The sequence below is a fragment of the Tympanuchus pallidicinctus genome, unplaced genomic scaffold (assembly GCF_026119805.1).
Source record: "Tympanuchus pallidicinctus isolate F22 unplaced genomic scaffold, pur_lepc_1.0 scaffold8, whole genome shotgun sequence".
Taxonomy (NCBI): Eukaryota; Metazoa; Chordata; class Aves; order Galliformes; family Phasianidae; genus Tympanuchus; species Tympanuchus pallidicinctus.
In genome coordinates, this window is record NW_026294802.1 from 13,728,635 (window position 1) to 13,754,621 (window position 25,987).

The 25,987-nt window shown below is 51.2% G+C and overlaps 3 protein-coding genes across 4 annotated transcripts in view; 2 read left to right on the forward strand and 1 right to left on the reverse strand.

The window, feature by feature from the left end:
• The window catches only part of CBY1 (chibby family member 1, beta catenin antagonist), a 125,629-nt gene that overhangs the window by 15,150 nt on the left and 84,492 nt on the right, over nucleotides 1-25,987 (forward strand). The window lies entirely within an intron of this gene.
• GTPBP1 (GTP binding protein 1) lies at nucleotides 321-17,520 on the forward strand. Of its 2 annotated transcripts, XM_052668648.1 has the most exons (13): nucleotides 321-534; nucleotides 4,606-4,717; nucleotides 6,841-7,021; nucleotides 7,902-8,250; nucleotides 8,694-8,817; nucleotides 10,643-10,757; nucleotides 11,181-11,325; nucleotides 11,468-11,650; nucleotides 12,133-12,268; nucleotides 12,844-13,022; nucleotides 13,515-13,712; nucleotides 14,774-14,815; nucleotides 15,260-17,520. In XM_052668648.1, exons 1-13 carry the CDS (start codon nucleotides 343-345, stop codon nucleotides 15,350-15,352), a joined length of 2,049 nt encoding a protein of 682 aa, XP_052524608.1. In that variant the 5' UTR covers nucleotides 321-342; the 3' UTR covers nucleotides 15,353-17,520. The 2 variants fall into 2 exon arrangements, with proteins under 2 accessions (XP_052524608.1, XP_052524609.1); XM_052668649.1 differs by lacking the exon at nucleotides 14,774-14,815.
• SUN2 (Sad1 and UNC84 domain containing 2) lies at nucleotides 18,131-25,531 on the reverse strand. The gene is made up of 18 exons (XM_052668647.1): nucleotides 25,445-25,531; nucleotides 24,981-25,114; nucleotides 24,524-24,684; nucleotides 24,276-24,410; nucleotides 23,790-23,885; nucleotides 23,430-23,523; nucleotides 23,280-23,350; nucleotides 23,009-23,133; nucleotides 22,601-22,816; nucleotides 22,444-22,521; nucleotides 22,320-22,363; nucleotides 22,035-22,200; nucleotides 21,703-21,924; nucleotides 21,044-21,128; nucleotides 20,846-20,961; nucleotides 20,523-20,690; nucleotides 20,332-20,424; nucleotides 18,131-20,031 (listed from the first exon to the last, which is right to left on the reverse strand). The coding sequence occupies exons 2-18, from the start codon at nucleotides 25,091-25,093 to the stop codon at nucleotides 19,918-19,920; spliced, it is 2,097 nt and encodes a 698-aa protein (XP_052524607.1). The 5' UTR covers nucleotides 25,094-25,114; nucleotides 25,445-25,531; the 3' UTR covers nucleotides 18,131-19,917.

The following is a 25,987-nucleotide window of genomic DNA, read 5'->3' on the forward strand; positions in this document are numbered from 1 at the left end:
GCTCAAGTCTCCCTGTTCCATTGGATTATAGGGCCGCTTGTCAAGAGGAGTAGCTCTCCTATTGGGCAAGGAGAACTTGACACGTCGAGCGGACTCTGTTGTGTATGTATATATAGAAAACAAGCCGAGCTGGCACTGCTTCTCCCATTGGCTTCGCGCGCTTCGCGAGGGCGTGGCCTCTCGTCACGGCCCCGCCCTCTGTCGCCATGACTACAGGCTAATTACCCTCTTCCCCGCCCTCCCATTGGCTGTCCACCCCGCACACCGCCTTGGCGGGCGGTGGGCGTGGCCTCCGCGCTTCCCGGGGCGGAGGGGTGGGGGCGGAGTGCCGGGGTAAGGAAGATGGCGGCGGCGGAGCGGAGCCGCTCCCCGGCGGGGGGCTCCCCGGTGCCGGCCTGCATGTTCGCCCCGGAGCCCGGCTCTCCGGGCGGGAGACCTCGTTCGGCAGCGGCCGCCCGCTCCCTGCGTTCTTCTTTCGAAGCGGAGGATGGTGAGACACTCAACGGAGAGCCCGAGATCGACCTCACCAGCAAGGTAGGCCCAGCGGCGGGCGGTCCGGCGGCGGGCAGGGGCTGGGCCTGCTGTCGGAGGGTCCAGTCCAGAGGGAACGGGTTGGTAGGGATGGCAGGAATTGTGGTAGGGATCCTCGAGGTCTGTCCCGTTCGGCCGCTCTCTGTAACCCTGTGCTCCGAGGGCCCGGCTCCTCTGTACGGGAGGGAGAGCTGTGGTGTGTGGCTGTAGGAGCCTTTGGCTGCGAGGGAACGGCTGAACTCTGAATGCTCAAGATATCTGAATGCTGAAGATATGCTGTAAGGAAGCGAAGGATGAGCATCGAAAATTCAGCGTCTGCCGGGCCACCTGTTTGTGTCTGAAAGAGCTGGGCGAGGTGTGGATACTGGGTGCCAGCGCCGACCTGTCAGTGTGCTTTGTGTTGAATACAACCGGCGTGGAGGAGCACGCAGGAGGGCTCCGAGGGCTGTCACCAGCCTTGACAGCCGGGAACCGCCCACAACTCTGACCAAGAGGGAGGGAAGCTCTTCTGCTGCTTCGATTAGTGTCGGCAGCCGGCCATCCGCTCCCAGGCGCCTGCAGGCAAAGTGGAAGTGACAGGTGAGCATTATTTTGACCTTTATTACGATTGACTTTTCTGCATGACAGTATGTACCTGCTGCCCTGTTTTCTCAGAAGGAGCAGTGCTGCAGTGGCACAGGCTGCCCAGGGAGCTGGTGCAGTCACCATCCCTGGTGGTGTTCCAGAGCCATGTGGATGTGGCACTGAGAGTCGTGGTCAGTGGACACGGTGGGGATGGGCTGGCAGCTGAACTGAGTGATCTTGGAAGTCTTTTCCAACCTTAATGATTCTGTGCTTCTACGATCTCTGTCTTGGATGAGTGCTAAGGCTGTCAGCTCTGCCCATGCTCTGTTCTCAAAACAGCAGTCCCATATGGTAAGAACACAAGAGCTAACTTGGCCTCTTCCCCAACCCCCCTATTTCTCTGTCTATCCAGCTGAATTACTTCTCACCACTTTCTGCTTAAAACAGTGATTCCCACTGCAGTTTGTTTGTTAGCTGGCCTTCTGTCCCGCTCTGACCCAGCTCCTTGCTGTCTGACACACTTCTCTCCCATTCCCCTCCCCAGCGTGTTTGCTATGAGATCTGCTCTTCTTAGAGGATGACACTGGGGATTCTCTTGATTCTCTTAGCAAGCACATATATTTTATCAGTTGATCAAGCAAACTGTTCCATTCATCAGCACAAATCCATTATCGCATTAATCTTAATAGGTGCTTGTTTTCCCTTCAGTACTAATACACTGCAGTAGTAATTATCTTTTAGGTCAAAAACATATCTCACAAAGCTATTAGTGAAGCAGAATTTTTTTGAGTTGTTATACATTTGTTCTACACTGACAACGGAACATTAGTAGCACTCAAAGTATGCCTGTCTACAGGAAATAGGAAGCAAAATATGATATTACAGAAGGTGTTGGTGTGAGATTGAAATGTCACAGGGCTGGGTTGTCTTTCCCCTGACTTCCCACTGGTTCATGGTAGCCTCCCAGCCAAACGTCAGACTGTGTCATACAAGTAGAGCAGCACTGAATGCTGCTTACTATTTGTTTTGCCTTTAACCTTTGTGGTTTGCTCACCTTTTGGGTAGGGAATGCATATTCCCTTAGGACTGCCTGAGAAATATTCACACTATAACCTTAGCTTGATTGCAGTAAAAGCTTTGAATTGCTGTTTGTTTATTATGGCATCTTTCTTGCTGATGAGCAAAACAGAGTACACAGTCTGGTTGCCCCTTTAAATCAGCTCATCTAGCTGTAGCTGCTGCCAATTTCTGGTCTGTGTTAATCCCAGAGCTGATCAGAGAAAAGGTGGGAAATGTGACCTCTCCTCAGACATTGGGTTGGGACTTTAGAGGTGGCATCTCAAATTTGTGAGATATGTTTCTTTCTGCTGTCATGAGAATGGAACAATAAATGGTTTTTGCTTTTTTGCCTTATAGGAGTTCTGAGATTGCTAGACCTGCATGACTTCTGCAAGCTGTTCAGTGTTTGGCAAAGTTGAAAGAACAAAAGTGAAAATGTTTGGCTTGATGAAAACCTGAAAAACAAGAGTGTGTAATAAAAGCATAGATGGGATTTCTCAAAGGTGGGAAAAGAAAACAAACAAACATAGAAAGCGCCTCTCTGACACAGAAGGGATCTTCAGAACACCAAGTGAAGTGTTGCAATGAGCTAGGACAGTGCAAAACTGGCTGGTGACTGCAGGCAGCAGAAGAAGCCACGAGAAATGCTGAACAACACTGAAAGATCTGATCCATGAAAGCTGCCACTTGATCTATCCTTCCTTCTCTTGACATCCCACTAAATCATATCATATGCAAGCTTCATCACTGGGGGAGGCTTTGAAGGACTCCTGCTCTTGAGGGCAATGTTGTAGCCCCTGAACACCTTTCAACATCACCACTGCTGATGGCGAGCAGCGTTCTGGTCTGTGCAACGTGAATGTGTGCATATACTGTGCTCTGTGAGCCCACAGCCCTCCTGCCCAGCTCTGTGAAGAAGGGTCGCAGCGAGCTGCTCGGCTGAAATGTGCCTGGTACTTCAGTCAACACACTGTTGAAGCATTCAGACTTGTAGAAGTGGTGCTGAGGCTTGCAGACTTGGTGCTGAGGCTTGAAGAAATGAAAGCGTGCCTCTATGCTGATGGCCTCTCTGTTTACTGATCTTAATGGATATAGCCACCTATTTAATAGATTTTCCCGGGTTCCTGACCTGTACCAGTTCACTAGCATGAGCAGTGAGGTGGTTTGCCAGGAGCTCCTGAAAGTGCTCACTGTACTAAACAAGCCCTACATGTCAACGCACAGCCTTTCATTCCTGTCCTGATCAAACCTCTGAGCAGATTCTGATTCTCCTCTTCATACATTCAGTGGTCTCCTCTGAAAAACAAAACAAAGCCCAAACCAGAACACACCTGTAATAAAGGCAAAACTCAGTGTTTTATAGTACAGTAGAGAAAAACAGTGCCCTAGTACATCAGAGAGCTTTACTATCTGTACTGCTTTGCAGACCATGCCAAGTAGTTCAAAGCCCTAGATAGGCCACGCATCTAGAGCAAGTGCATGAAGGTGGTTGTCTCTCAGCTCTTTGTCCCTTGCAGAAATACTGCTGTTGGGTGCTACTGTTAAGATCTGAGGAAGGCATTGCTTAGGCTGCCTTAAGCCCTCTCATTAACTCTTGGTATCTGTGCTTCATTTTTCCAGATGTGCTCATTGCTGTAGTTTTGAAAGCTGCTCAAACATTGGTTATGATCTTTTATGCTTCAGATTTCTAAGAAAGGACTTTATCACCTATGTAGCAGCAGGTGGCAAAAACTGAATATGCATTTTGTTAGCTGTGCCAGCAAGTCGGGCTGTTTGAGGTCAGGCCTGCAGATGTAGTGATTGTGAGCTGCTATAAGCCATATGCTTTAGATGCTTTAGACAAATCTAGCCAGGTTTCTTGCTGGTCTGGGTGCACAGTGGCTGTGCTTATGGAGCGTGTATGTGAGAGCAGCTGGTGGAAGTATGGATTTCATGGAGTGCTGTAGGGTGTCATGGCAGTGCCTATCTACAGAGCTCTTGGTTTTGCTGCCTACTTGTGCCCTGCAGTGGGTCTGTAGAGCTTCCACTTGTGGATGAACAGCAGAAGTACCCACCTATGGTATTTGTTTGGAGGAAATCCCTCGTCCCCTTTGTGCTTTCCTTGCATGGAAACAGGTATTTCACAGAAGTCAAAGTGGGATGTTCACTTGCATGTGGCTTTTAAACATCGGTTGCTTCAAAATGAGATGCTTGGTATTCCTGCTTGCTTTGAAGTAAACCTTCCCATGTAAATGAGCTCTGAGCTCAGGCTAATCATCTCATGCAGTGTCACAAGGAAATAGTTGCCAGCAAAGCTGTCCTGAAAAAAAAAAACAGCCAGAAAATGGTCATTGGAAAAAAGCTTTCATCTTTCAATAAAGCACACTGATTGTCTCGTAGTGCAAGTAGATTTTGATTTATTTATTATTTTTCCTTGACATCTACACGTTGGGTATTTAATCTCTTTTCCAGCTGGTGATGGTGAGTCCAACCTCAGAGCAGTACGACAGTTTGCTGCGGCAGATGTCGGAGAGGATCGATGAGGGATGCGGGGAGACCATCTATGTCATCGGGCAGGGATCAGGTCAGTGCAGCTCCCTCTGGGTAACAAGAGAAAACATGAAAATGATAACCTCAGTGACTGCTGTTGAAGATGACACTTCACCAGAATAACATGGAACCCCTCCTAAAGTGTAGCAGAAGGCCGTCTGATATACTTGTATAAAATCATACAGTTTCTTTGGTAATGTGTGCCTCTGCTGCAGAGAGGGAGGTTTGCCTGTTCTGAACATGAGGTCTTTGTGTCACACTCACTCAGCTGTGACTGCACGCCTTTGCCTTTGCAGGTTTTAGCAGTTTAGGGTGGGCTACCTTTTTGTTCTTTTTCATGACTGGAACGTTCCCATCTGATGCTGATAAAATAGTACTGTGTGTGGCCTTGTTTTGAAATGCAAATTTCTGAATGCAAAATGAGTTGTCTGTCTCTGTCATAAGGCTAAAGATGTACTTAAAGTATGCTAAATGTCTACTGAATATCTAGTTTTAGGCAAACATTCTACTGGTTACTATGCCTGAGGAAGAATATAAAACCATGGTCATCAGTGTTAGGGTTGGCTGTAGTAATGGAGGGAATTGTGCTACCTCAGCATTGTTTGCTTTTCAGGTTTTCTTCGTGTCTTACAAAGCAGCCAACATAGAAAAGAAGCCAGGATTAGATGGGCAGTGGTCATGCAGCCAACTTCAAGGGAATGCTTTTGTGTCCAGACAAGCTTCCCAAATGTATTCTGAGCTCTTGGTCTTCCTGATAACCACAACTGCAGGGAGATCTGGCTAGTCAGGCTAGTAAATCCTTTCTCTTCTAGAACAACTTGTGGGTGTGTTAACAGGTTATTGTTGCAACGATGTCCTTAAAATAGGTGCTTGTTTCTTAAAACAGGAGATAAAACTTCTGACTTCGTTTCAGGCTACTGCGTAGCTGAGGAAAGTCAGGTTCTTTTCTGTACATTGGGGCTATTGGAAACAACATTCAGTAGAAGAAAAAAAAAGATATCCCTCCACTTTCTCATTCCCTTTGAGTGTCTGTGATTTTTAATATGCTGGGTGTGATGACTGAGAGGCCAGGGAAGGCTGCTTCCTCAGTATTGACAAATATCCGTTCTCAATCAGCTGTTACTCCCATCCTCTACTCCTTGTTCCCTTCTATGACCCAGAACCCCACCCATGATGCTTCTTGCTTTTCCCACCATCCCCACAACTTCTTAGTTTGCTTATGAAAAACTGCCCAGCAGCTCTGCGTGCTGCAGAGCTTTGCAGTGACTGAAATGCTGATTAGTCCATGCACAGTGCAGTTACTGCTTACCAGCTGATGAGTCAGCCACGCATATAAATGACTGTACAGCAGTAGTTTTGGTCATCCAGGTGCTGTGTGTCACTTCACCTTTCTTTGTGTGTGTTTTTGGTTGGTTGATTTTTTTTTTTACCCCACAGAGGAGATTCTGGCCTGAGATCTGTGCAGCTTCTGAGTACCTGGGGTAGGAGAACAGCTGTGAGCTCTGGTGGCCTTTCAAGTGGCTGAGTGGTTGCCACTGTCTTTCTCTGACAGTCAGCACTTTGCTGGGGTGAGCTGTGCAGAAAGAAGCAAGAGTGCCTCATTCTTTTTTTTTCCCTGCCTCGTGTACTTGTCAGCATTTCTTCCAAGCGCGAGGATGAAGGCAATGAGATGGGCCAAAAGCTTTGTTTTAACTGAAGCATGTGGGGGCCAAAGGAATTGCTGTGCAGGCCAGATTTGCAGGAAAGTGGAGTTGGTATGTGTTTTTTTCTGAAGTAAGCCGATAGCTTAAATTGCCTCCACAGTCACTGGTTAACCATGATGATATTCCAGTCAGAGCTGTCAGTTCTTCTATGGTTTTTCCTTTATTACAGTGTGAGTGGAGATTCTCTGTCAGACTGCAGGAGATTCTTGTTTGTAGTAATAACAAAGGAAGCTCTCTTTGGTGAAAGATGGTGCATTTCTAGTGTATTTTAAGACTTAAAATAGATAGTCCTTTATTCTCTTTGGCAAGGGACGTTTGTTCTGTTGATGTGGTTGATGTCTCTGGTTCACGTGTGAGTCCTGATCGGTGTGAAAGTGCCAAACAGGGCTCAAACTGCTGCTGGCTGTTGCGCAGCGATGCTCACAGACTGTCCTTTGTCTCAACCTCACACCAGATGGGACCGAGTACGGTCTGAGCGAGGCAGACATGGAAGCATCCTATGCCACACTGAAGAGCATGGCCGAGCAGATCGAGGCCGACGTGATCCTCCTGCGGGAGCACCAGGAGGCAGGGGGCAGGGTGCAGGACTACCTGGTTCGGAAACGTGTGGGTGACAACGACTTCCTGGAGGTCAGGTGAGGAGCCGGGTGGAGACAGGTTTAGTCAGCAGCCCTGCTGCGTTCTTACCCTGTGAGCACTCTGTGATGCTGAGCCAGCAACGCTGGTTTGAGTCTAGGTGTTGTTGTTGCCCAGCAAAGCTTGACCACTCCTTGCTAATGAAATCTCCTTTTTGTTGTCATCGCTGTCTTTTTTTGCACACAAACTGTAGAGATTTACCTCTGTATAGTTGGGAGCTGTTGTTTGGGTGATGGTGTGGGGATATTTGTGCTAGAATTCCATCAGGATTTTCTTCCACTCCAAGACTGATGATTCTGATCGCCCTTTAGTGGATATCTAATAGCTTGTATAATTTGACTTCAGAATCCGCCCAGCCTTGGATGGAATGGATTTCCACCATTTACCAACAATGTTCACCTTTATCAGAAGCAGGAAGGGGATTGCTGTAAGGAAGGGTCTTCTCCTAGGAGGTTTCGTTTTTGTTTGGGCTTTGCCTTTTCCAGGAACAACAGCTTATATTTCTCTTTTCTCCTAGCGTATGGTGCTATTGCAACGTGAAGAATACAAAAATGGTAGAGGGATTCTAGCCCAAGCTGAGATTTAGATTTTTGAACAGCACCTGTGTTTGACTGCAGAGACTAGGAGTTAGAAGAAGAGATATTCTGAGCATCAGTGACATATTTCAGCAATCTTCTACTTTTCAGTCCCTAGACCTTGTGATGTTCCCTGTTAACTGGGAGCAGTGAAAGAACCTCTGCTCTGCTGGTAGAGATCCAACTATTTAAAATTGCTGCTTGCAGGCTAGAGAGAAGAAACTATTTGCAGGAGCAGTGGTGTATGGAGTTTGTTGCTTCAGGTATCAGATTTTAACAGGCTCCTTTTTCCTTTCTCCTTCAGGGTAGCAGTGGTTGGCAATGTGGATGCAGGAAAGAGCACCCTGCTGGGTGTCCTGACACACGGTGAGCTCGACAATGGCCGAGGCTTTGCTCGGCAGAAGCTCTTCCGCCATAAGCATGAGATTGAGTCAGGCCGCACCAGCAGTGTGGGCAATGACATCCTGGGCTTTGATAGCGAGGGCAACGTGGTGAACAAGCCTGACAGCCACGGTGGCAGCTTGGAGTGGACAAAGATCTGCGAGAAATCCACCAAGGTCATTACTTTCATTGACCTGGCTGGTCACGAAAAATACCTGAAAACCACCGTCTTTGGCATGACCGGCCATTTACCTGACTTCTGCATGCTTATGGTAGGTAGCAAGAAAGATATGTGGTACCTGCAGTAAGAGTGCTGTTTGCAGCTTTACAGCCTCAACTTCTTCCCTATTGCGAGGTCCCTGTGGGTTGTGGAGGCAGGCAGCATCTCCCAGGGATGGAGAGGAGCTGCTGCTAGGGGTATATAGGCAGGATTCCGGGACAAGCAATCACTAAGAGGTCCAAGATGTATGATTCTTGGCAAGTGAAAGCTTTCTAGACTCCAGAGCACCTTGTTAGAGCTGTGGAGAAATGATTCCTTAGCCAGTAGTTGCGAGCATTTGAAGTGAGCAGTCTCCTCATTTGGTTCCACTGCCACGTCTACAACCTGACCATAGCCTGTGAGTCTGATGCAAGACATTCTCTGTAAGCCAGCTTGCTGCAGGAGGAACACTGAAGGAGGAATACTGACATCCCTTGTATCTTGTATCTGCTGTAGGTTGGCAGTAATGCTGGGATTGTGGGAATGACCAAGGAGCACTTGGGCCTCGCACTTGCACTGAATGTTCCTGTCTTTGTTGTGGTGACCAAGATCGACATGTGCCCAGCCAATATCCTCCAAGGTAAGTCCTATATGCTCTCTCCAGGTGTGTTCCCTACCTCTGAATCTGCCATTGTTCTCCATTTGGGTTGAGGAATCATTGCCAGAGGAAGGCTGCGTTGTCTGGTTTTGACTGCATCTTAAACACCTTCCAGAAATCTAAACTTTTTATTTCCCTCGCTCATTTGCAAGGCAGTTTGCTTGTAGTCACCATTTCAGAGTGACCCTGGTTGGAGGGGCTCAGCTGGGCAACAAAAAAGTGTCTGCTATAGGATTTTGTTTAACTGAGCTCTAAGGAGAAAAGTGTGCAGGTAGGGCAGTGCTTTTTGTTTTCTCTGTGGGTGTTCAAACCTGGAGAGAAAGTCTGGAAGTTCTCTTGAAATTTGCTGCTTCTTGCCCACAGTTTGGATGTGATCTTAAGCTGTTGTCAGTCTTGTTGTCTGGCAGCTGCTAGGCAAAGAGCCAGCTGCTCGTTGCATCCTGCTTACCTGGGCACTTCTCACATATTCTGGCATCACTTCAGCAGCTCTTTTGTCTGACCAACTAACCAACATGCAGTAAATCACAGTTCAAGGCAGCCATAAATGTGTAGCAGGACTGGAGAAGGCACAGTTGAAGGATGGTAGTGAGCAGCAGGGGCTAGCAACTTCCTTGGGACCCCAGCAGTGGCCCTTTATCCTGCTTGACTTTTTTTTCAGGGTGTGACCAGTTCTCACCTTCAAAACCCCTCAGATGTGTTCTCACATCTTCAGGAATGTGCTGTGGTTAATTGGAGTGATGCTTTTTTTGCTAAGCAGTCCTTTGGATCGGGAAAGTGGGTGCTCCCAGTACTGTCTGTAGTCAGCTTGTTTTTGTAAAAATCCTGAGTGTGTTTCAGGGCAACAGAAGCATGTGATCCAAAAGGAATTTGAATATTTCTATAATAAGTTTGTGAAATAAATGCAAGGCCTGACTAATAGCATAATGACTGGGAAAGAAGGGGAATGTTTGGCTAAGCGAAGAGAGAAGAGCTGCTCTTGGGAGAGGCCTCCCTTGTATCATGTTCTGTTTAAATTAAATAGACACAAGGTTTGGCTCAAATGTATCTGTGAAGAGCAGATGGCATGATTAGATGTTTGTCTTTGTATCCAAAACATTACTCTCCCATAGGCAATCATTTGTTCACAAAAACCATTTAATTGGATGACAATTGAATGATTTACTCTTTTAAACCCATATCAGCCTTTTGTTTTTTCCCCTGTTGTTTTTTTCCCCTCATGTTTTAAGGCAGAAAACTGATGCTACTGCATTAGGTATTGCCCCTGCCGGATGACAGATAGAAGGCTTAGAATACAAGTTAAAAAGGGAAGAATTCAAAGCTGAGAGCTGGGAGATTTGTCCCAAAACTGTTATATGTGGTTTTACGTTGTCGTGGTCTTTACAGATGATCTTTACTTTTTATGCTTCTCTGATCTTCTGTGGTAGGTTGGTTGCCAGCCAAAGTCTTTTGAGGTTTGTTTGGTCAAAATTGATTTCTAATTCACATATTCTCTGGCACAAGAAAGCCTTTCTAGGAAGAGGAAGTATTTTATAACTCCTTACAGCTCCTTAATAGACAGCTATTCACAGCACTGCACTTGTAGCTGCAAATATCTGTCTGTCGCTTTGCAGCAGGCATGAGATAGAAGATGGAATGGCTCCTAAATGCCACCTTGGCTGTAGCAAACTCACAGTAGCACTCACACACTTCTGGCCATTTTCTCCTGTCTATTTGTGCAAGAGTGCCAGCCTCCCTTCGGGAAAGCCAGCAAAAGTGATCTGTGAAGGCGGGAGATGCTGCCCTAACAATATTCATTTCACCCTTTAAGAAACCCTGAAGCTGTTACAGCGACTGCTGAAGTCCCCAGGGTGCAGGAAGATTCCCGTGCTGGTTCAGAGCAAGGATGATGTCATTGTAACAGCCTCCAACTTCAGCTCAGAGAGGTAATGGGAGTAGAAGAGAGTTGTTTCTCTTTCAATCCTATCTGGAGACTGGGTGAGAAGGTTCAGAGAGAGTCCCGTTGTCTAGATGTGTTCAGGTTGTGTTTGCCATGTGGTGTGTTGATTTCCCCAAGAATGTGTTCTGAGATTGACCTGCTTGTTGCTCCCCTCTGAGGCAGAAATGAGAGGCTGCTTCTGGGCAGTCTGCAGGGTACTTGACTTCCACTTTTTCCTGAATGTCATTAGCAGGCAGGGGCAGTGTTGTAGGTTTTCAGAGATGGGGTGTTGTACACCTGACTGCTTGTCAGGTTCTCCCTTCCTAGCACTGTGTGTTGAATACAGTCCAAGATTGTGAATGTCTCCCTACATGTGGAATCCCAGGCAGGGAGGCGAACTCACTCAGTTTTCATCAATTTCCCTTTACAGGATGTGTCCAATTTTCCAGATTTCGAATGTCACCGGGGAGAACCTGGACTTGCTGAAGATGTTTCTTAATCTCTTGTCTCCACGGACCAGTTACAGGGAAGAAGAACCAGCAGAATTCCAGATAGATGATACTTATTCTGTCCCGGTAAGGGACCTGGCATTCGGAGCAATTTTCCACTGTTTGTTTTAGGTAGAAGCAGGTATCATCCCTAGGAAGGGATGTTCTACAGCTCATCTGTGAGTGTGGTTGAATAACCCTGGTTACTGGTGTTTGTTTTCTGGCATAGGGTGTAGGAACGGTTGTGTCTGGGACGACGCTGAGAGGCCTAATCAAGCTGAATGACACCTTGCTGCTGGGGCCGGATCCGCTTGGCAACTTCCTGCCTATTGCTGTCAAATCCATCCACCGCAAGAGAATGCCTGTCAAAGAAGTGCGGGGAGGCCAGACTGCCTCCTTTGCTTTGAAAAAGGTGAGATGATCTGCTCAGGACCCCCAGAATAGGAGCTACCCCCGTAATTCCAGAGTGCTCTTGAAGATCAGCTGCTATTGGACTGCAAATCTCAGCTACCTCGTTTTGTGGCACAGTAAAATCCCATAGAAATCTTGTAGATCCCATGTTCCACCTGACAGGTGCTAGACTACAGCAGTGGGACCCAAGAAAATGAGGAATGATGTTGGGGATGTGTAACAAAGCAAGAAAATTCTCTGTGCTGCGACTGCATTAGTGTTTCTGAGTAAGATGTCCTCAGAAATTTCTGCTGAGCTTGGTTTTTGCAACCTTTGCATAACACAGTTGCCTACTGCTAAACTGCATTTGCTTTGCCTTTTTGTGTGCCCGAGTTAATATCTGTGAAATCCCTCAGGATCCTTCTGGATGCAGTCATGCAGAGAAGAAAATCTCTTCTCCAAAGAGTCATGCTGAAGATTTTTTTTTGGGTCTCTGCTTTTCAGATCAAGCGTTCTTCCATCCGGAAAGGAATGGTAATGGTGTCACCCCGCCTGAATCCACAAGCATCATGGGAGTTTGAAGCAGAGATTCTGGTGCTCCATCACCCCACCACCATCAGCCCACGGTATCAGGCCATGGGTAAGTGTCAGAGAGCAGCCTCAGCTGTGTTTCCCAGTGGTAGTAGTTTACTTCAGCTTTAGTCTTTTCAGTCCTGATGGCTCTGTCAACCTGAATAGAAGCCCGAGTTTTTGCTTTTACTGTCCCAGCAATCCATTAGAGGGACAGGAGGGAGGGAAGAGACTGAGAAGAGTAATGGAGAGAAATGTGTAAAAAGGAGATCTGTGACTTCAAGTGTTTTTATAGCCTGCCTGAGCTTTATCTCCATAGTGCAAAGATTCTTAATCTTCCAGTGCAGATAGACTCATTCTGGTCTGGCCCTCTAGCCCAGCTGCTTGGTGTGTAAGGATTCTGTTAAAGGTGATTCATAAAGTCTCCATCCAAAGGCAGCTGTTCTGTCTCATGCGTGTTTTCTCTTTGAGGACTGAACAAAGGCAGACGTGTGACGCATATAGTCTATGCTACAGAATTGATTTTCACCTATCAAACTCAGCACTGTTAGTTTTAAAGTAGCAAGAGCTGCCTCAGATGTCTTCCTAAAGCTTATTCCTCTAATGACACCATTCGTTGAAAGCTTTTGTGCATTACATTCACAGTTCATTGTGGCAGCATCCGTCAGACAGCCACAATTCTCAGCATGGACAAGGACTGCCTGAGGACAGGGGACAAAGCCACAGTGCACTTTCGTTTCATCAAAACCCCAGAATATTTGCATATAGACCAGCGCCTGGTCTTCCGTGAAGGCCGTACCAAAGCTGTGGGTACCATCACAAAGGTAAAGGCCAAAGAGTCTGACTTTTTTTTTTTTGCCCATTAGCTACTTGTGTCACTGAGAAGCCAGCAGGAGAATCCCATTAGCTCTGGAGAATTGAAGGAAGAATCACAGTCCTGACGTGGGTTGCAGATGCCCAATATGCTTTGCTGTGTGGTGGGTCTTGGCTGGTACAAATGTGGGGATGAGGCAGTAGGGGGGAACCCAAATGCCTCTGGTTCTTAAGACTTAGTGTCCTTCTCCAGCTGGTCTCTTTGATTCACCTGGTGGAGGTCTGAGCGCTCATCTGAGTGGCACTTTGAGCCCCATAGAGATTCTGAAGGGCAGATGAGGATTTCTTTGAACAGAATGCTGTCTGTATTCTTTTCCCAGTATTTGTTGGTATTAATTCTCCCAATTTTTTTTGTTTGTTTGTTTAAATAATGGTGCTGAACCTTAACACACTGGCCTAGCAATTTTAATGTTGCTTGTGTCCTCTCCCTTTGTGATACACAGTTACTCCAGACCACCAATAACTCCCCGATGAACTCCAAGCCACAGCAGATCAAGATGCAGTCAACAAAGAAGGGAGCTCTTACAAAACGAGAGGATGGTGTTCCTCCAGTTGGGATGGCAACTGGGGGCCCACTGGTGGGGGATGAGCCCCCCTCAACAGCTGCAGCACCACCAACACCTACTGCCCTGCAGCCATCGGTAAGTGAGGGAAGCAGCTTGTCCTTTCTAGCTCTTTGCAGCCTGTTTTTCAGCTGTTGGAGGAAAAATGCTCTAGAAAATAACTGTTATTTTCATTGCACTCACCTCGAGACTTAGTGTGTGGCAGAAGCAAATGGAAATAGAAATAGTCTCACAGCAAAAATCAGAATTATCCGATGACTGGATGACTGTTCAAGGCTGACCTTCCAGAAGCAAGAAGTGCAGGGGCCTGTGATAATTAAAGTTGACCTCAGGCGTAAGGCTGTGTAACTTTGCAGTATCTCACTACTTGGCTGCGATCATGGTAGAAAAGTTCTTCCATATGCCCAGTAGCTGAAGTAGCAAAGCATTTAAAAAAAACACAGAATGGATCTCTGCTGCCTGAATGAGAGATGGAGAATCCCCACACTAGAGAAACTGCAACACAAGTAGTGGTATCGAGCACAGTTGATGGAAAGAAGATGGAGATATCTAAGGAAAGGGGACACTCTGGTTCTTTGGTGCTCCTTTCTGGAGCCAGGAGTTGTACTCGGTGATCCTTATGGATCCTTTCCAGCTTGGGATATATTATGATTCTAAGGAAAGGCCTTTCACTTTCTGGACGTATTTGTCCAACTTGCCTTGTTGGTTAGGACTTCTCAGCTTGGTTTTTCCAAGAAGGAGACCCAGCTGTGAAAAGGAACAGAAACTCCATCGTAACAGCAAGCTTTAGGAGTTATTTTATCAGCTTTATTACACAGATCTTCTCCTTTCGCTGTACTTATCTGGTGAGCAGCAAAAGATTCAGAAACTGACTGTCAAGAGTCTTGGTCATTGTTCTCGCTTTTAATTTTAACTGTGGTAGTTGCTATTGGCCAGCCTGGCTTCTGAAAGAGGGCCCTCTGGCAGAGGTTCTTTCCTGTGTAATGCTTGTGGCTTCTTATTGATCGCTTGTCACCTTGTTGTGGAGTCACTGTGGTTATAGGAAAAGCTCCTCACTTGTTTTGTCCCTACCCCTGAGAGTCTGTGTTGCTTTTGCTCTTGCTGATTTCTGTCTCTCTCTCCTCGATGCTTCCCATCAGCCTGCACTGGATGAAGAGCCCCACATCCGTGAGGGCAACAAGGTATTTGGCTACTTTGAATGAGAATGGTGGGTTTGGCTGGAGCCTGGGGACAGAGTCATGTTAGCAGGAGTGCTGGGGGGGGGGCCCTCGTTCAGTTCCCCACAAAGCCAAGGGAACCCTGAGATTCAGTTGCCCAGATGCTGAGCTCTGTGGCTCGTGCTGACTCCTAGAGGAGTTAAGCACCCAGAATACTGAGAAAGCATTCTGAGTGGCACTGGGAAAGCAGGTCTTCCCCAGCTCAGAGGCCCATACTTCATGATGTTTTTGTCTGTCTCGTCGCTCCTTCCCTCATGGTGCGTCTGCTTTTTTTCCTTCCTGCAGTGGTAAGCAGCCGATCAGTGCAACCGCCATCCCAGTATCTGGATGTGTGTGTTGGACTCCTGCTGTGTTGATGATCTGATGCAGAGGTCACTGCATACTAAGATGTCTCTTCTTGTTTTTCAGTCAAAAGTTGGAGGAGGAGGCCGGCGACGAGGAGGTCAGCGCCATAAAGTGAAGTCTCAAGGAGCCTGCGTGACTCCTGCCAGCGGCTGCTAAATTTCTTACTCCTCCTCCTCCTGAGGAATTCTTCCTCTTTCCTTCATTTCTTATCCAAAAGATCCAGAGCAGCTCAAACCAAAACCCATCCCAGCTGACTGGCTGCAGAAGAAACTTCCTTCCTCCTCAAAGGAGAAGACGGAGAGGAACGTTAACTTATAAGCTAATGAAGGTGATAAGACACAGAACAGAGTAACTGACACCTTCCTCCTCCCCCTGTCGACACATTTTTGTACATCATGGGCTTAGTTTTTATTCTTATTAGTTTTTATTATATTTTGTGTGCATGAAGATAAGAGGAGAGACTGGACAGAGCCAAGAAGAGCCAGTTAGCTGCCTCCCTCCTCTCTCACCCCGTTCTGCCTACAGGACTTGCTGCTCTCTCTCACATGCTATCTCAAATCCTGGGGCTGTCAAACACCTGAAATTTCAGACTTGCAGTGGCTAAAATTCGTTGTTTAGGGTGATTCTTTATAGCACTGCTTCTGCACTGCTGTGGCCACATGCCAGATATGTTTCTGAGTTCTACCCCATCGTAACTGATTTGTAAGTGGTTTTAATTTCACGTCACGTAGTGACGGAGATTTGAATGAGATGATGGTAAGAAAAAATGTGTTAGTTGGAGGTCTAAGAGGGAAGGAAATTGAAAAACAGTTACATTGATCTTAAGTTGAGGAATTCCGTACTAAATATCCTTCTCAAATGCATTAGTAGCAGTTAAGATTTTTATTTTTTTTTTTAGAGGCAGAGTTAAAGGGGCAGTGGTTTGCCCATCCTCTCCCCCTTCCCTGCTTTTCCTACTGCCTGTTCAGTGTGTTTTGGAGCCAATCCTACTTGCCTGTCTTGGCTGTGGCAGCTCAATGAACAGTATTAACAATATTGTGCAGGAGCACTCAGTCCGTCCCTTGAGCCAGAGAAGAGCCTTCTCACCTTGACGGACAGAGACCCCACGGGGGTGGAACAGACACCAGGTAAAGATGACCTTCCCTTGATTTTGGTTGCTCCAGGATTTCCTAAGCGTTTTCTAGAACTCACTGGCCCACTGGCTGTGGTAGAGATTATATGATTTGTCTTCTCCCCTCTTGGCCAAAGAGGGACCAAACTTACAGGAGTGCTTTCAGGTTTGGAAGTACATGATAATTTTTCTCTTTAATTTAATTAATTCAGTTGTAAATGGTAAATCCTAGTTTCAGGAAGGCCCTGCAAGCATGCTCTGTGAATTACCAATATCATGTCTTCTAACCCCAGGCTGTGTGAGCGATCAGTTCCCCATTTGTTCTCATCTCTCCTCTCACTCAGCCTCTTGGTGGCTGCCTGCAGGACAGGAGTTACCCCCTGTGGGTGGGAGTGCAGGGCCGTCTGGAGGGAGGAGATGGGCACCAGCAGATGGCTGCTCTCCCCAGCAGGTGTGGTCACCTTCAGTTTCTTTGAGGTCCTTCTTCCCCAGTGGAAGACTTCTCACAGAGGGAGACTTTCGGGTTGTAGTCCCTCTGCAGAGGGCTGTTTCTGCTTCTTGCTAGAAGTGTAGAGCTCCTTCCATTCACTGCTTGGTTTCAGGTAGGCTGGAAAGCCAAGGTTGGAGGCAGGCTCAAGTGCCATCCGAGCGAGAGCAAGCATTAGGGCTTGAGAGGGAAAAGCTCGCCTCCTTACGTGGATATCAGCACTCCAAAAGCATTAAGCAGCGCGGTAAGGTGAGGAACACCACGGAGAGGAGGTACTTTGCCTTAGAGACTGTAGCGGCCTGAGCACGGGTGGCAGCGGGGAGGTCAGCCCGTCCTTTCCCAGCTATGTGCCTAAACACCAGCGCTCTCCTGGAGAGGGGGGGAAACCATAGGCGGCTACGACACCAATAGCACCCGCATTGTGAGGGTGTGAAGTGTGGCTAAGCAGGGCACGAGGGCCTGCTGCCTTTGTCCTGGCCCTGTAGCAGCATCCAATGCATCAGATTTCACTGCCCTCCGCTTCTGAGGGGAGCGGGAGGCCGCGGCGGCGTTCTCTTTCTCCATTCCTTGTGCTCCAAATGAAGGAGACTGCCGAGACTGGAAGAGGGTTTACTTCAGTTGGGGTGAAGGAGGCGGTGCGATCTCTTTTGTGACCAGCATTCAAAGATCACTCGGGCTGGCGTGATCTATAAAAATAAATTTTAAAGAAGTTTGTTCCGAGTTAAAGGCTGTCTCGTGGCTTTTTGTCCTCCTGGAAAAGCAGCGCTTGCAGCTTCAACACCGCCAGCCACAAGAATGTTCACCTGGCACTGCTCTCCTTTGCTGGCTGCAAGAGGAGGCCGTGCTTGCAGCAGGGACAAAGTCCAGAGGATTGCTGTAGCTGAGCCCCTACAGAATTTGCTTTGTGTAAGAGTTGGTGCTTCTCATTGGTGGTGGAATGCCAAGCTTAGCAATTCTGCCGTAATTGGTGAGCATAGGCTCCAGCCAGCTCTAGGGTGCGGGGATGTTGTCCTTGTGCCAGAGCCTTCTCCCAGATACAAAGCAGCCTCACAGGGAACTGCAAGGGAGAGCCAACGCTGGGGCAGCCTCGGGTCATGGGCACAGCACAGAGCTGTGGCATTGCTAGAAGGCAGCAAGCAAGGCTGCAGGCTTCAGCTTAAGCATCCCAAGGGGTCCAGGTCTGTAAGAGGGGCTGTTGGGCAAACCTGCGTGCCTGGATGTAGTATGGCAGCTGGAAAATAAGAATTGGGTATGAGACTACACAGCAGCTACAGCTGTGCTCTCACCTTGTTGCATCTTGTTCCCACCTGCCAACACACCAACCAACCACCTCTCAGCAGTTTTGATATAATTTATTTGTCTTGGTCTTCTTTGCATAGGCATAAATTACAATCTGTTGATTAAAAAATACAATGAACAAAACAGTGCAGCATTTGCAGCAGGCTACAGCATGAAGTACATCTCCTGCCTGTAACAGTCCATTGGCGCAGGGTGGGTCTGTAACATTCTGATGGGGCAAACTGAGAGCAAGGGGGGAGAAAAGTGGAGTAAAGAGCAGATCTCCAGCCCTGCCGTTATGGCATTTCCTCCTGCAGATGGACAGCCCTAATACAGAGGAGAGCTGCATCTCCACTCTGTTTCTCATTCATATAAACACAGGACAGGTCTGAGTGCTCACCAGCGTCACCACTCGCAGGCAGCTGCAGCCAAGCTTAAAATAACTCATGCTGCGGATGCCAAAAGTTGAAGCTCCACGCTCAATATAGGAGCAAATCTATTTCCCTCCCCAGTGCCCTGGCTGAGGGGCTGTTTTCCCCCAGCAGCAGAGCCTCCTGACCCCACGCGGCCATTTTATGTGATTGGAGATGGGGACAACATCATCCCGATCCCCTGGGGCTGACAGCCCTGTGCCCTTCTCTCTGCCCCTTGCCTCTCCCAAGGCAGGGATCAGTGCTCAGCACCTGGGAGGATGATGCCAGCATCCTACAGGGCACAAACACCACACGCAGGCCCTGCAGCTTATATTATTATTTGCAAACTAAACGCAAGACAAATGTGGTTGTTAGAAACACTACCCCAGAGCATAAGCTGAGCTGTAAACTGAGGCTGGGGGGCCCTGTGGGGTTCAGTGAGCCACCTCCACCCCACAAACCGGATGGCCCATCCCACAAACCAGATGGGAGAAATGGTACCCAAGGACAACAGCTCCCAGCAGCAGCTGCCTCTATACATGTGTGCCAGTGGGAAAGTGAGCTCGGAGGATGTCCTGCTGGCACCCGGTGTGGGGCCCCGTCCCCCAGCCCAGCTGTGCTCCTGTTATTGCAACTTATCCTACAGTGTGTGCGTCCTTGTGCCAAGCAAAGCTCTAGCCCCACTGCCAAGCGAAGCCGCTCGCTCCAGTGGTATCATGTCACAGCCCCAACTCCACGTAAGTAGAAATTGCATGGAAAAAGTTTTTTTCCGTTGTTAATACAAAAAAAATAAATCCTCGACACCCTAATAGGAAAACAGTCCCACCCCTTAAAAAAAAAACCAGCAGAGCAAATCCAAAAGGGGAAGCAGGCGAGGTTTGAACGTAGCATCCTCAAGCTTAGCAAGCAGGATAGGCAGTCCCAGGCAAGGGGAACCCGAGCATCACTGGGACCCAACACAGTTGCTGGTCCAAGTGCATGGACCTCAGCCCAGGACTGGCTTTGAAGCCCACACCTGCCACATTTCTCCCCTCCTGCTGCCCCCAAACCTTTACTTCTACAATACTCAATTAATACTGTCTCATGTCCCCTCTGCCTGCCCAGCATCGAAGGGTTTGAGGTCCTTAAGATCTTGAGAAACACAGAGGGGAGCACCATGCTGCACGGTGCCCCAGCGCATCACGGAGTTCCCTCCTTCCCAGCTGTGGGAAGGTTATATGTGCCACCAGAAAGGGGACGGCGCAGCCCCAATAGAAAAATTGAGCTTCAGAAGTCAGAAGTGTCCGAAACGCACCGAGAGCCACCCGCGTGGGATGTCCTCGCCTCACCCCCCTGCAGGCAAAAAGTCCTTTCCTCCGCAAGCAGCAGCGCAGGCGAAGGGCAGTGCAACCTCCTGCATCCCAGGACGGCTCTGTCTGGCAGCAGGGGGGGGTCAGAGCGCCGGCTCCCCGTGCACACGGAAGCGGTAGATGCAGGTGTACTCGGGGTGGCCCCAGTTGCTCAGCACACGCAGCTCCACCAGCTGGAAGGCGCCCACGTCGTCACCCTTGGGGACAGGAGAGATGTGTCACAGAACCACGGGATGGTTGGGTTGGAAGGGATCTTTGGGTCCAGCAGGGTGCCCAGGGTCAAGCCCAGGTGGGTGCTGGAGATCTCCACGGAGAAGATATGCGGGAATGGGCAGGCAAGACGGCCTCCCAGCGAGAGGCTTAAGGTGGACATCAGCCCCTGCCCCACTTCATTGAAAGCTCTGAGCACAGAGGGACCCCATGACCTCCCCACATCCAACACCGTCACCCAACTTCCTTCCCATGGCGAGTGCTCCACCACCACCGCTGTGCCTCACCTTGAAGTAGAATGTTTGGATGGGGTCACCATCCTGGTTGTAGGTGAAGCGCCCCAGGAGAAGGCCCTCCTCCTCTCGCTCCTCTTTCAGGCCCTACAGGGAACAGAAAAGAGACAGGAACGTTCAGGATAGGGAATGGAGGCCACAAAGGTGCAACCCACTCTCCAGCCTCCCACTACAACTCTACTCACATAGACAGTGAAGTCCTTCGGAGCACTGGGGATAGTTCCCTGGGGTGACAGCGCTTTGGGAACGTGCTCCAGTGTCACGGCTGTGGGGCGGATGAGGCTGGAGAGGCGGATGACAGCAAAGCCCTGGGAGCCACGGAAGGCCCAGCAGTTCCCGGGGTTGACGTCTGGCTACGTGCACAGAAGAGGAATGCCATCTCTTAGGTATCAGAATCAACATCATCACCATCAGCACTGTTTTTTCTCCCATCAATGCCAGCCCAGCCACTGTGCCCAGTGTGAGCTTTGCATCACCCCGGGGCTCTCAACCCACTCTCAGTGCCCACCTGCAGGATGACGCGTGGGGACTGTGAGTGGTACCACAGAGGGATCCCGAACAGGCTCAGCAGTGCTGTCTTTGTCTCATAGGTTTCAGAGCAGCGGGTGTTGATGACGCTGGCCCCTGGCACAGGGAGAGGAGCACAGTGGTAAAGCAGAGTGCCAGCGCTCCCTGGCTGCCTCCAGCTCACCCCCCTGCCACCTACCTGCTGACTCCAGGGCGTAGTCGACCATCCCCACGCGGTCCTCACTGTAGCGCTTCAGTGCTTGGTCCACGATGAGGTGCACTTGCTGTGGGGGGGTAAAGAAGGGCCTGGTCAGAGCCATGGAGTTCTGTCCCCGCCTCCAGCCCATGGGGTTAGGGACCTTCTCACGGGACAGGCAGTGATGAATCACTGCAGCAAAAAGGAGCAGGCGTGCGCTTGGCTGCAAAGCCTCATTAGAGGCTGCTAAAAATACCCGGGACAAGAAGTGCTGTGCAAGGAAGGGGCAGAGCCTGGGCTGACTGGGCTCACCCTTCCCAGTGCTGATGGATGAGGAGGGGGACAAGGACCAGGCCCAAGGCCATACAGTGCCCCCAGAGCTGATCCTAAAGCTGTGTCCCAATGTCACCACGTGCACAGAGCCCGTACAGGGTGAAGGGAACACTAGTCCTGTGCGATCCCTCCCTCCCTCCACAGGGAGCTGCCAACAAACATTTCCAAAGCAAACAGGCTCATTTTTTCCTCTGCTGTCATCCTGCTGCAACATTTTGCCCCAAATGACTCAGCAGTGCTGCTAGGGACAGAGCAAACAAGGTGGCCCTGGTTGTTTGCAAGCTCCATGGAATCCCCATCCATGTTCCCAGTGCTCGGCCATCACTCACCTCTTCTGTCACCCCCCCGGTTCCCCCCTGCCGCAGGGCCACACCAATGCTGTCCCGTGCTGCCAGCCCACGCTCCTCCCGCATTTGGGCAAGGATCCGGAGCTCCAGGGCGCGCAGCTCTGCCTGCAAGTCCTCCCGCTGGAGCAGCAGCCCAGCTGTGCCGTCGTCCTGCCGGGACTGTGCCAAGAAGTGGCTGATCCATGCTGGCATCTGTGCTTCCACCTGCAGTGTGGCACAGGGCTCAGCTGTGGGGCAGAGACCCTCACCTCTGCCTCAAATAGAGCACTGGGTGGGGGTGAGGGTCTCTAAAAGGGGGGACGTCCTGGACTTACATCAGCCCGTGTTGCTTTGATCTGCTCCAGCACAGCCTCCAGGTGCTTGCTCACAGCCTCCTGGTCTGAGCGCAGCCCTGCCAGCTCCCTCCTCAGTGCTGACACCTCCTGCTGCAGCTCACCCGTCGCCTGCTGCCAGCGGCCCTGCAGCTCCTCCTGCACAGACCTGTGCCACCAGCACAATGAGAGAAATGCCACCAAGCACCACCAAATGCCCCCAAATGCCAGGCTGAGATCTACCCCACCCTAAACAGTGGGGTTTCCCCCCACACTGAGCAACAATACCTCTGCCACTCTGCATTCAGCTCCTGCAGACGGGCCTCCATCTCCTGCCAGCACAAAGGCACAAGAGTCCACATGAATGCTGCCCACCAGCCCCAAGGACCCCTACAGGGTGCACATCACTCACCTGCGAGGCCTGCGCCATCTTCCCCAGACGTTTATCCACATCAGCCTGCAGCTGCGTCCGCAGGGCGTCCAGCTCACCCTGCGGGACAAGGATGAGATGGGGACATCACAACCCATCCCATCACATCCCCATGCCCGCACCACCCTGCTCCCCTCACCTGGAGGTGTTCGGTCATGTCACTGCGCAGCCGCTCCTCCATGCCGGCCTGGCGGCGGTCTAACAGCCCCTCCAAGAGGCCCAGCACGTCTCCTGTCGGTGGGGGTTCACCCCCGGCCACCCCCAGCTCCCAGCGTGACACCGCAGCCTCCAGTGCCTCAAAACGCTTCTCCAGGGCCTGGAAACGGGCCAGGAGCTGCTGCTCTCCTCGCAGCCCCTGTGATGGGAAGGAGAATGCCATGCAGCCCCCGGGCGCCTTGCGGGTCTACATGAGTGGCTGTGCCCCGTTACTGCTTCCCCTCCCTCCATTTCTGGGATGTACCAAACTTTAGGGGCTGCACCCATGGGCACAGAGCTTCCTTGGGTGACTGGCCCCAGCCATTCCGCCCCAAAGGCAACCAGTTTGTACCTGGTCCAGTGCAGTCATGTCCCGTGCCCCGGGCACGTCTGAGGAGGAGAAGCGTCCCGCTCCCCACCATGAGAAGATGGGGAGGCTGCGTGCTGACAGGCCATACGGGTACAGGTACCACGCTCCTGGGCACGCAGGGGACGAGATGGTTCAACAGTCAAATGGTGATGGGGGACAGGAGCCACAAGCACTGAGCTCACTGCCATCCCAGCACGGGGACAATGGCTCTCCAGCCTCATGTCACGGTGGGATGAGGGGACAGTGGGCTTACCATAAGCAACTGCAGCAAGGAGCAAGAGGAGCAGCAGCAACCACAGGGACTTCTTCAGCCGTGGGTAGCGCCTGCAGAGTGGGGAAGAAAGAGGGCTATGGGCTGTGTCCTGCAGTGGTGGGATACTTCTGGGGCTGGGATCCCACTCACCTGGACAGGGGAACGCGCTGTAGCTGGGGAGCCCTTCCAGTGACATGGTGCCAGGCGGTGGCTACACAGGACAGGAGCCATCCTACAAATCGGGCTGGGGGAGGACAAGCAGGATCAGAGGAACCCCAGGACATCCCCTCTGCCTCCAGGGCTGCTCTCTGGAGGAAGACAATCAATGCATGCAGCATCCCCTTCTCTCCCTGCCTCAGATTTGCAAGATGTGGAAGAAACCAACTGCTACATGGTCAACAGCAAGTCGGCATGAGAGTAAAGCAGCCCTGTAGGACAACAAACCTCCACACAGGCACGGGACAAGTGTGCAGAGGAGAAAAACCCCTTCCCCCTCAGGCCCTCACTCACCTGGTGCAGTGAACACCCGCCACAGGAAGGAGCCAACCCTGGAGGCGGCTGTCCTCAGCCCTGACCCCGAGCTGCTGTGGGCAGAGTAGAGCTGTCCTGGAGGGAGATAGGGACAAGAGGTAACAGTTTTGAGTTGCGTCCTGGGAGGTTCAGGTTGGATATAAGGAAAAAATTATTCTCAGAAAAAGTGGTGCTGCAGCAGCACAGGCTGCCCAGGGAGGTGGTGCAGTCACCGTCCCTGCAGGTGTTCCAGGACCGTGTGGATGTGGCACTGAGGGACGTGGGATGGTGGGGATGGGCTGATGGTTGACTAGCTAATCCTAGAAGTTTCCCCCTTATGGGGACCCCATTAAGGTCCCCAACCTTAATGATTCTGGGATTCTACATGAGGAGAGGCAGCAAGAGTTGGAATGGATCCCACATCCCTGGGTTTGATATAGGGGCTGGGACTCTGTGATCCCCAGCATCCCACCACCGCATTCCTACCTGCATAGTCGTCTTCTGAGGAGTACCCCGAGGAGGAGGCGTAGGTGTCATAAGTTCGGCTCTCCAGCAGCCCGTTGACTTTGCTGGACTCCGTGTCCCCTGTATCCCTTCTCCTCCTGGTGGAGAGCTCCCTGCCTGCTTACCCACCCCAAAAAATCCCATAGAAACAGCTCAGAAAACAGCCACTCTGAAACAACTGGGATGCCCCAAGGGTTGAAGTGACAGACGTCACAGGAGGACAGGCTCACCCCAGTAAGTGCTGCCATCCAGAGCATCATCCAGCGCGGCCAGGCCCCGGCTGCCCCCCAGGTAGGACTCGCTCACCAAGGACTCGCTGTAATAGGAGGTCTGAGTGCTGGGGCCGGGCGACAGCCGCTTGGTGCCGCTTGATTTCCTCCTCGCCGCCGTCCTGCCGGGATGAGAACCAGCCGATCGGCGTCACATAGCGGAGGCAAGGCTTACGATGCCGGCACCGGGAGCGCTGCAGGGCTGGGAGGATGCTCGGCACGGCGCAACCGCTGCTTTGCGAAACCCCGAAAGGTGGGGAGCCCCCGGCCCCGCTTCCGCTTACACCGCTGCGGTTTTCCGGCACGGCGCTCGCAGCGCTTCCCTCCCTCCCGCCATCGGGCCCAAAGCTGCTGGGTGCCAAAAGCCTGAACCAGCCCCCTTCCCCCCCGCTCCCACGTCTCTACGGTACCCCCGAACCTGGCGGTGCTCTCCTTGAAGGGCAGCTGCGGGCCGCCCAGCAGGGAGCTGGTGCCGTCCTCATCCTCTGGATAGAGGCGCGAGGTGACGAGGCGCTGGCTGCGGCGCGACATGGCGGGGGGACAGCGGCTCACCTGGGGGGCACACGGGGGGGAACAGTGTTATGGGGGGGGAGAGGGGAGCAGCCACGCTCGGGGACACCCCTAAGTACCCCCGTGCCGAGGGACGCACGAGGCCAACCCGAGCGCACCCAGGAGCACCTGCTCACGGGGCAGTGACAGCTGCGCTGTCCCTTTATGCCCCCCCCCACGCTGGTCCAGGCAGCCCCACGACCGAGACACGAGCGGACTCCTCCCACCCCACCCAGTACCCCCCCATGCCCCAAGACCTCTTCACTCCCAGAGCCCCCCAGACCCCACCCCACCAAACCCAGGACCCCTCCCCATCCCTCCCGCAGCACTCACCGCACGGCCGAGGACAGCCGCGGAGCCGCCCGCTCCCCGCGCCGCTCCTCTCCCTTTTGTTTTGCAAGACGCGGCCCCCCCGCTCCTCCTCCTCCCCCTTCTCTCCCCCCTCCCCCTCCCGGCTCCCGCCCAGCCCCAATGCTCCGCCCCGGCCGCTCCGGGAGGGGGGGCGGGGGGGTCCCGCGAGGCGCAGCGCTGCGCTCGGAGCGTCCCCGTGTGCGGCGCGCATAGAGCGCGCCTTTGTCTGCTATTTCTTTTCTCCCCCCCCCCTCCCCCTTTTTCTTTTTCTCCAAGTTCTTGGGGTTTTTTGTCCCTTGTTTCTTTGTTGTTTTTTTTTTTTTTTTTTTCCATCCCCCCCCTCTCCTTCCAGCCCATTAATTCTAGCCCCGATCTCCCCTTGCCGTTCCCAGGCCCCATTAGCCGCTGCCTTCCCCCCCCTTTCCCCATAGCTCATTAGCGACCAATTCGCCCAATTTGCTGCTTTCTGCACCGTGTCCTGGGGACACCTCGTGCCCCCGCCGCCACCCCAGAGACCCATCCCCA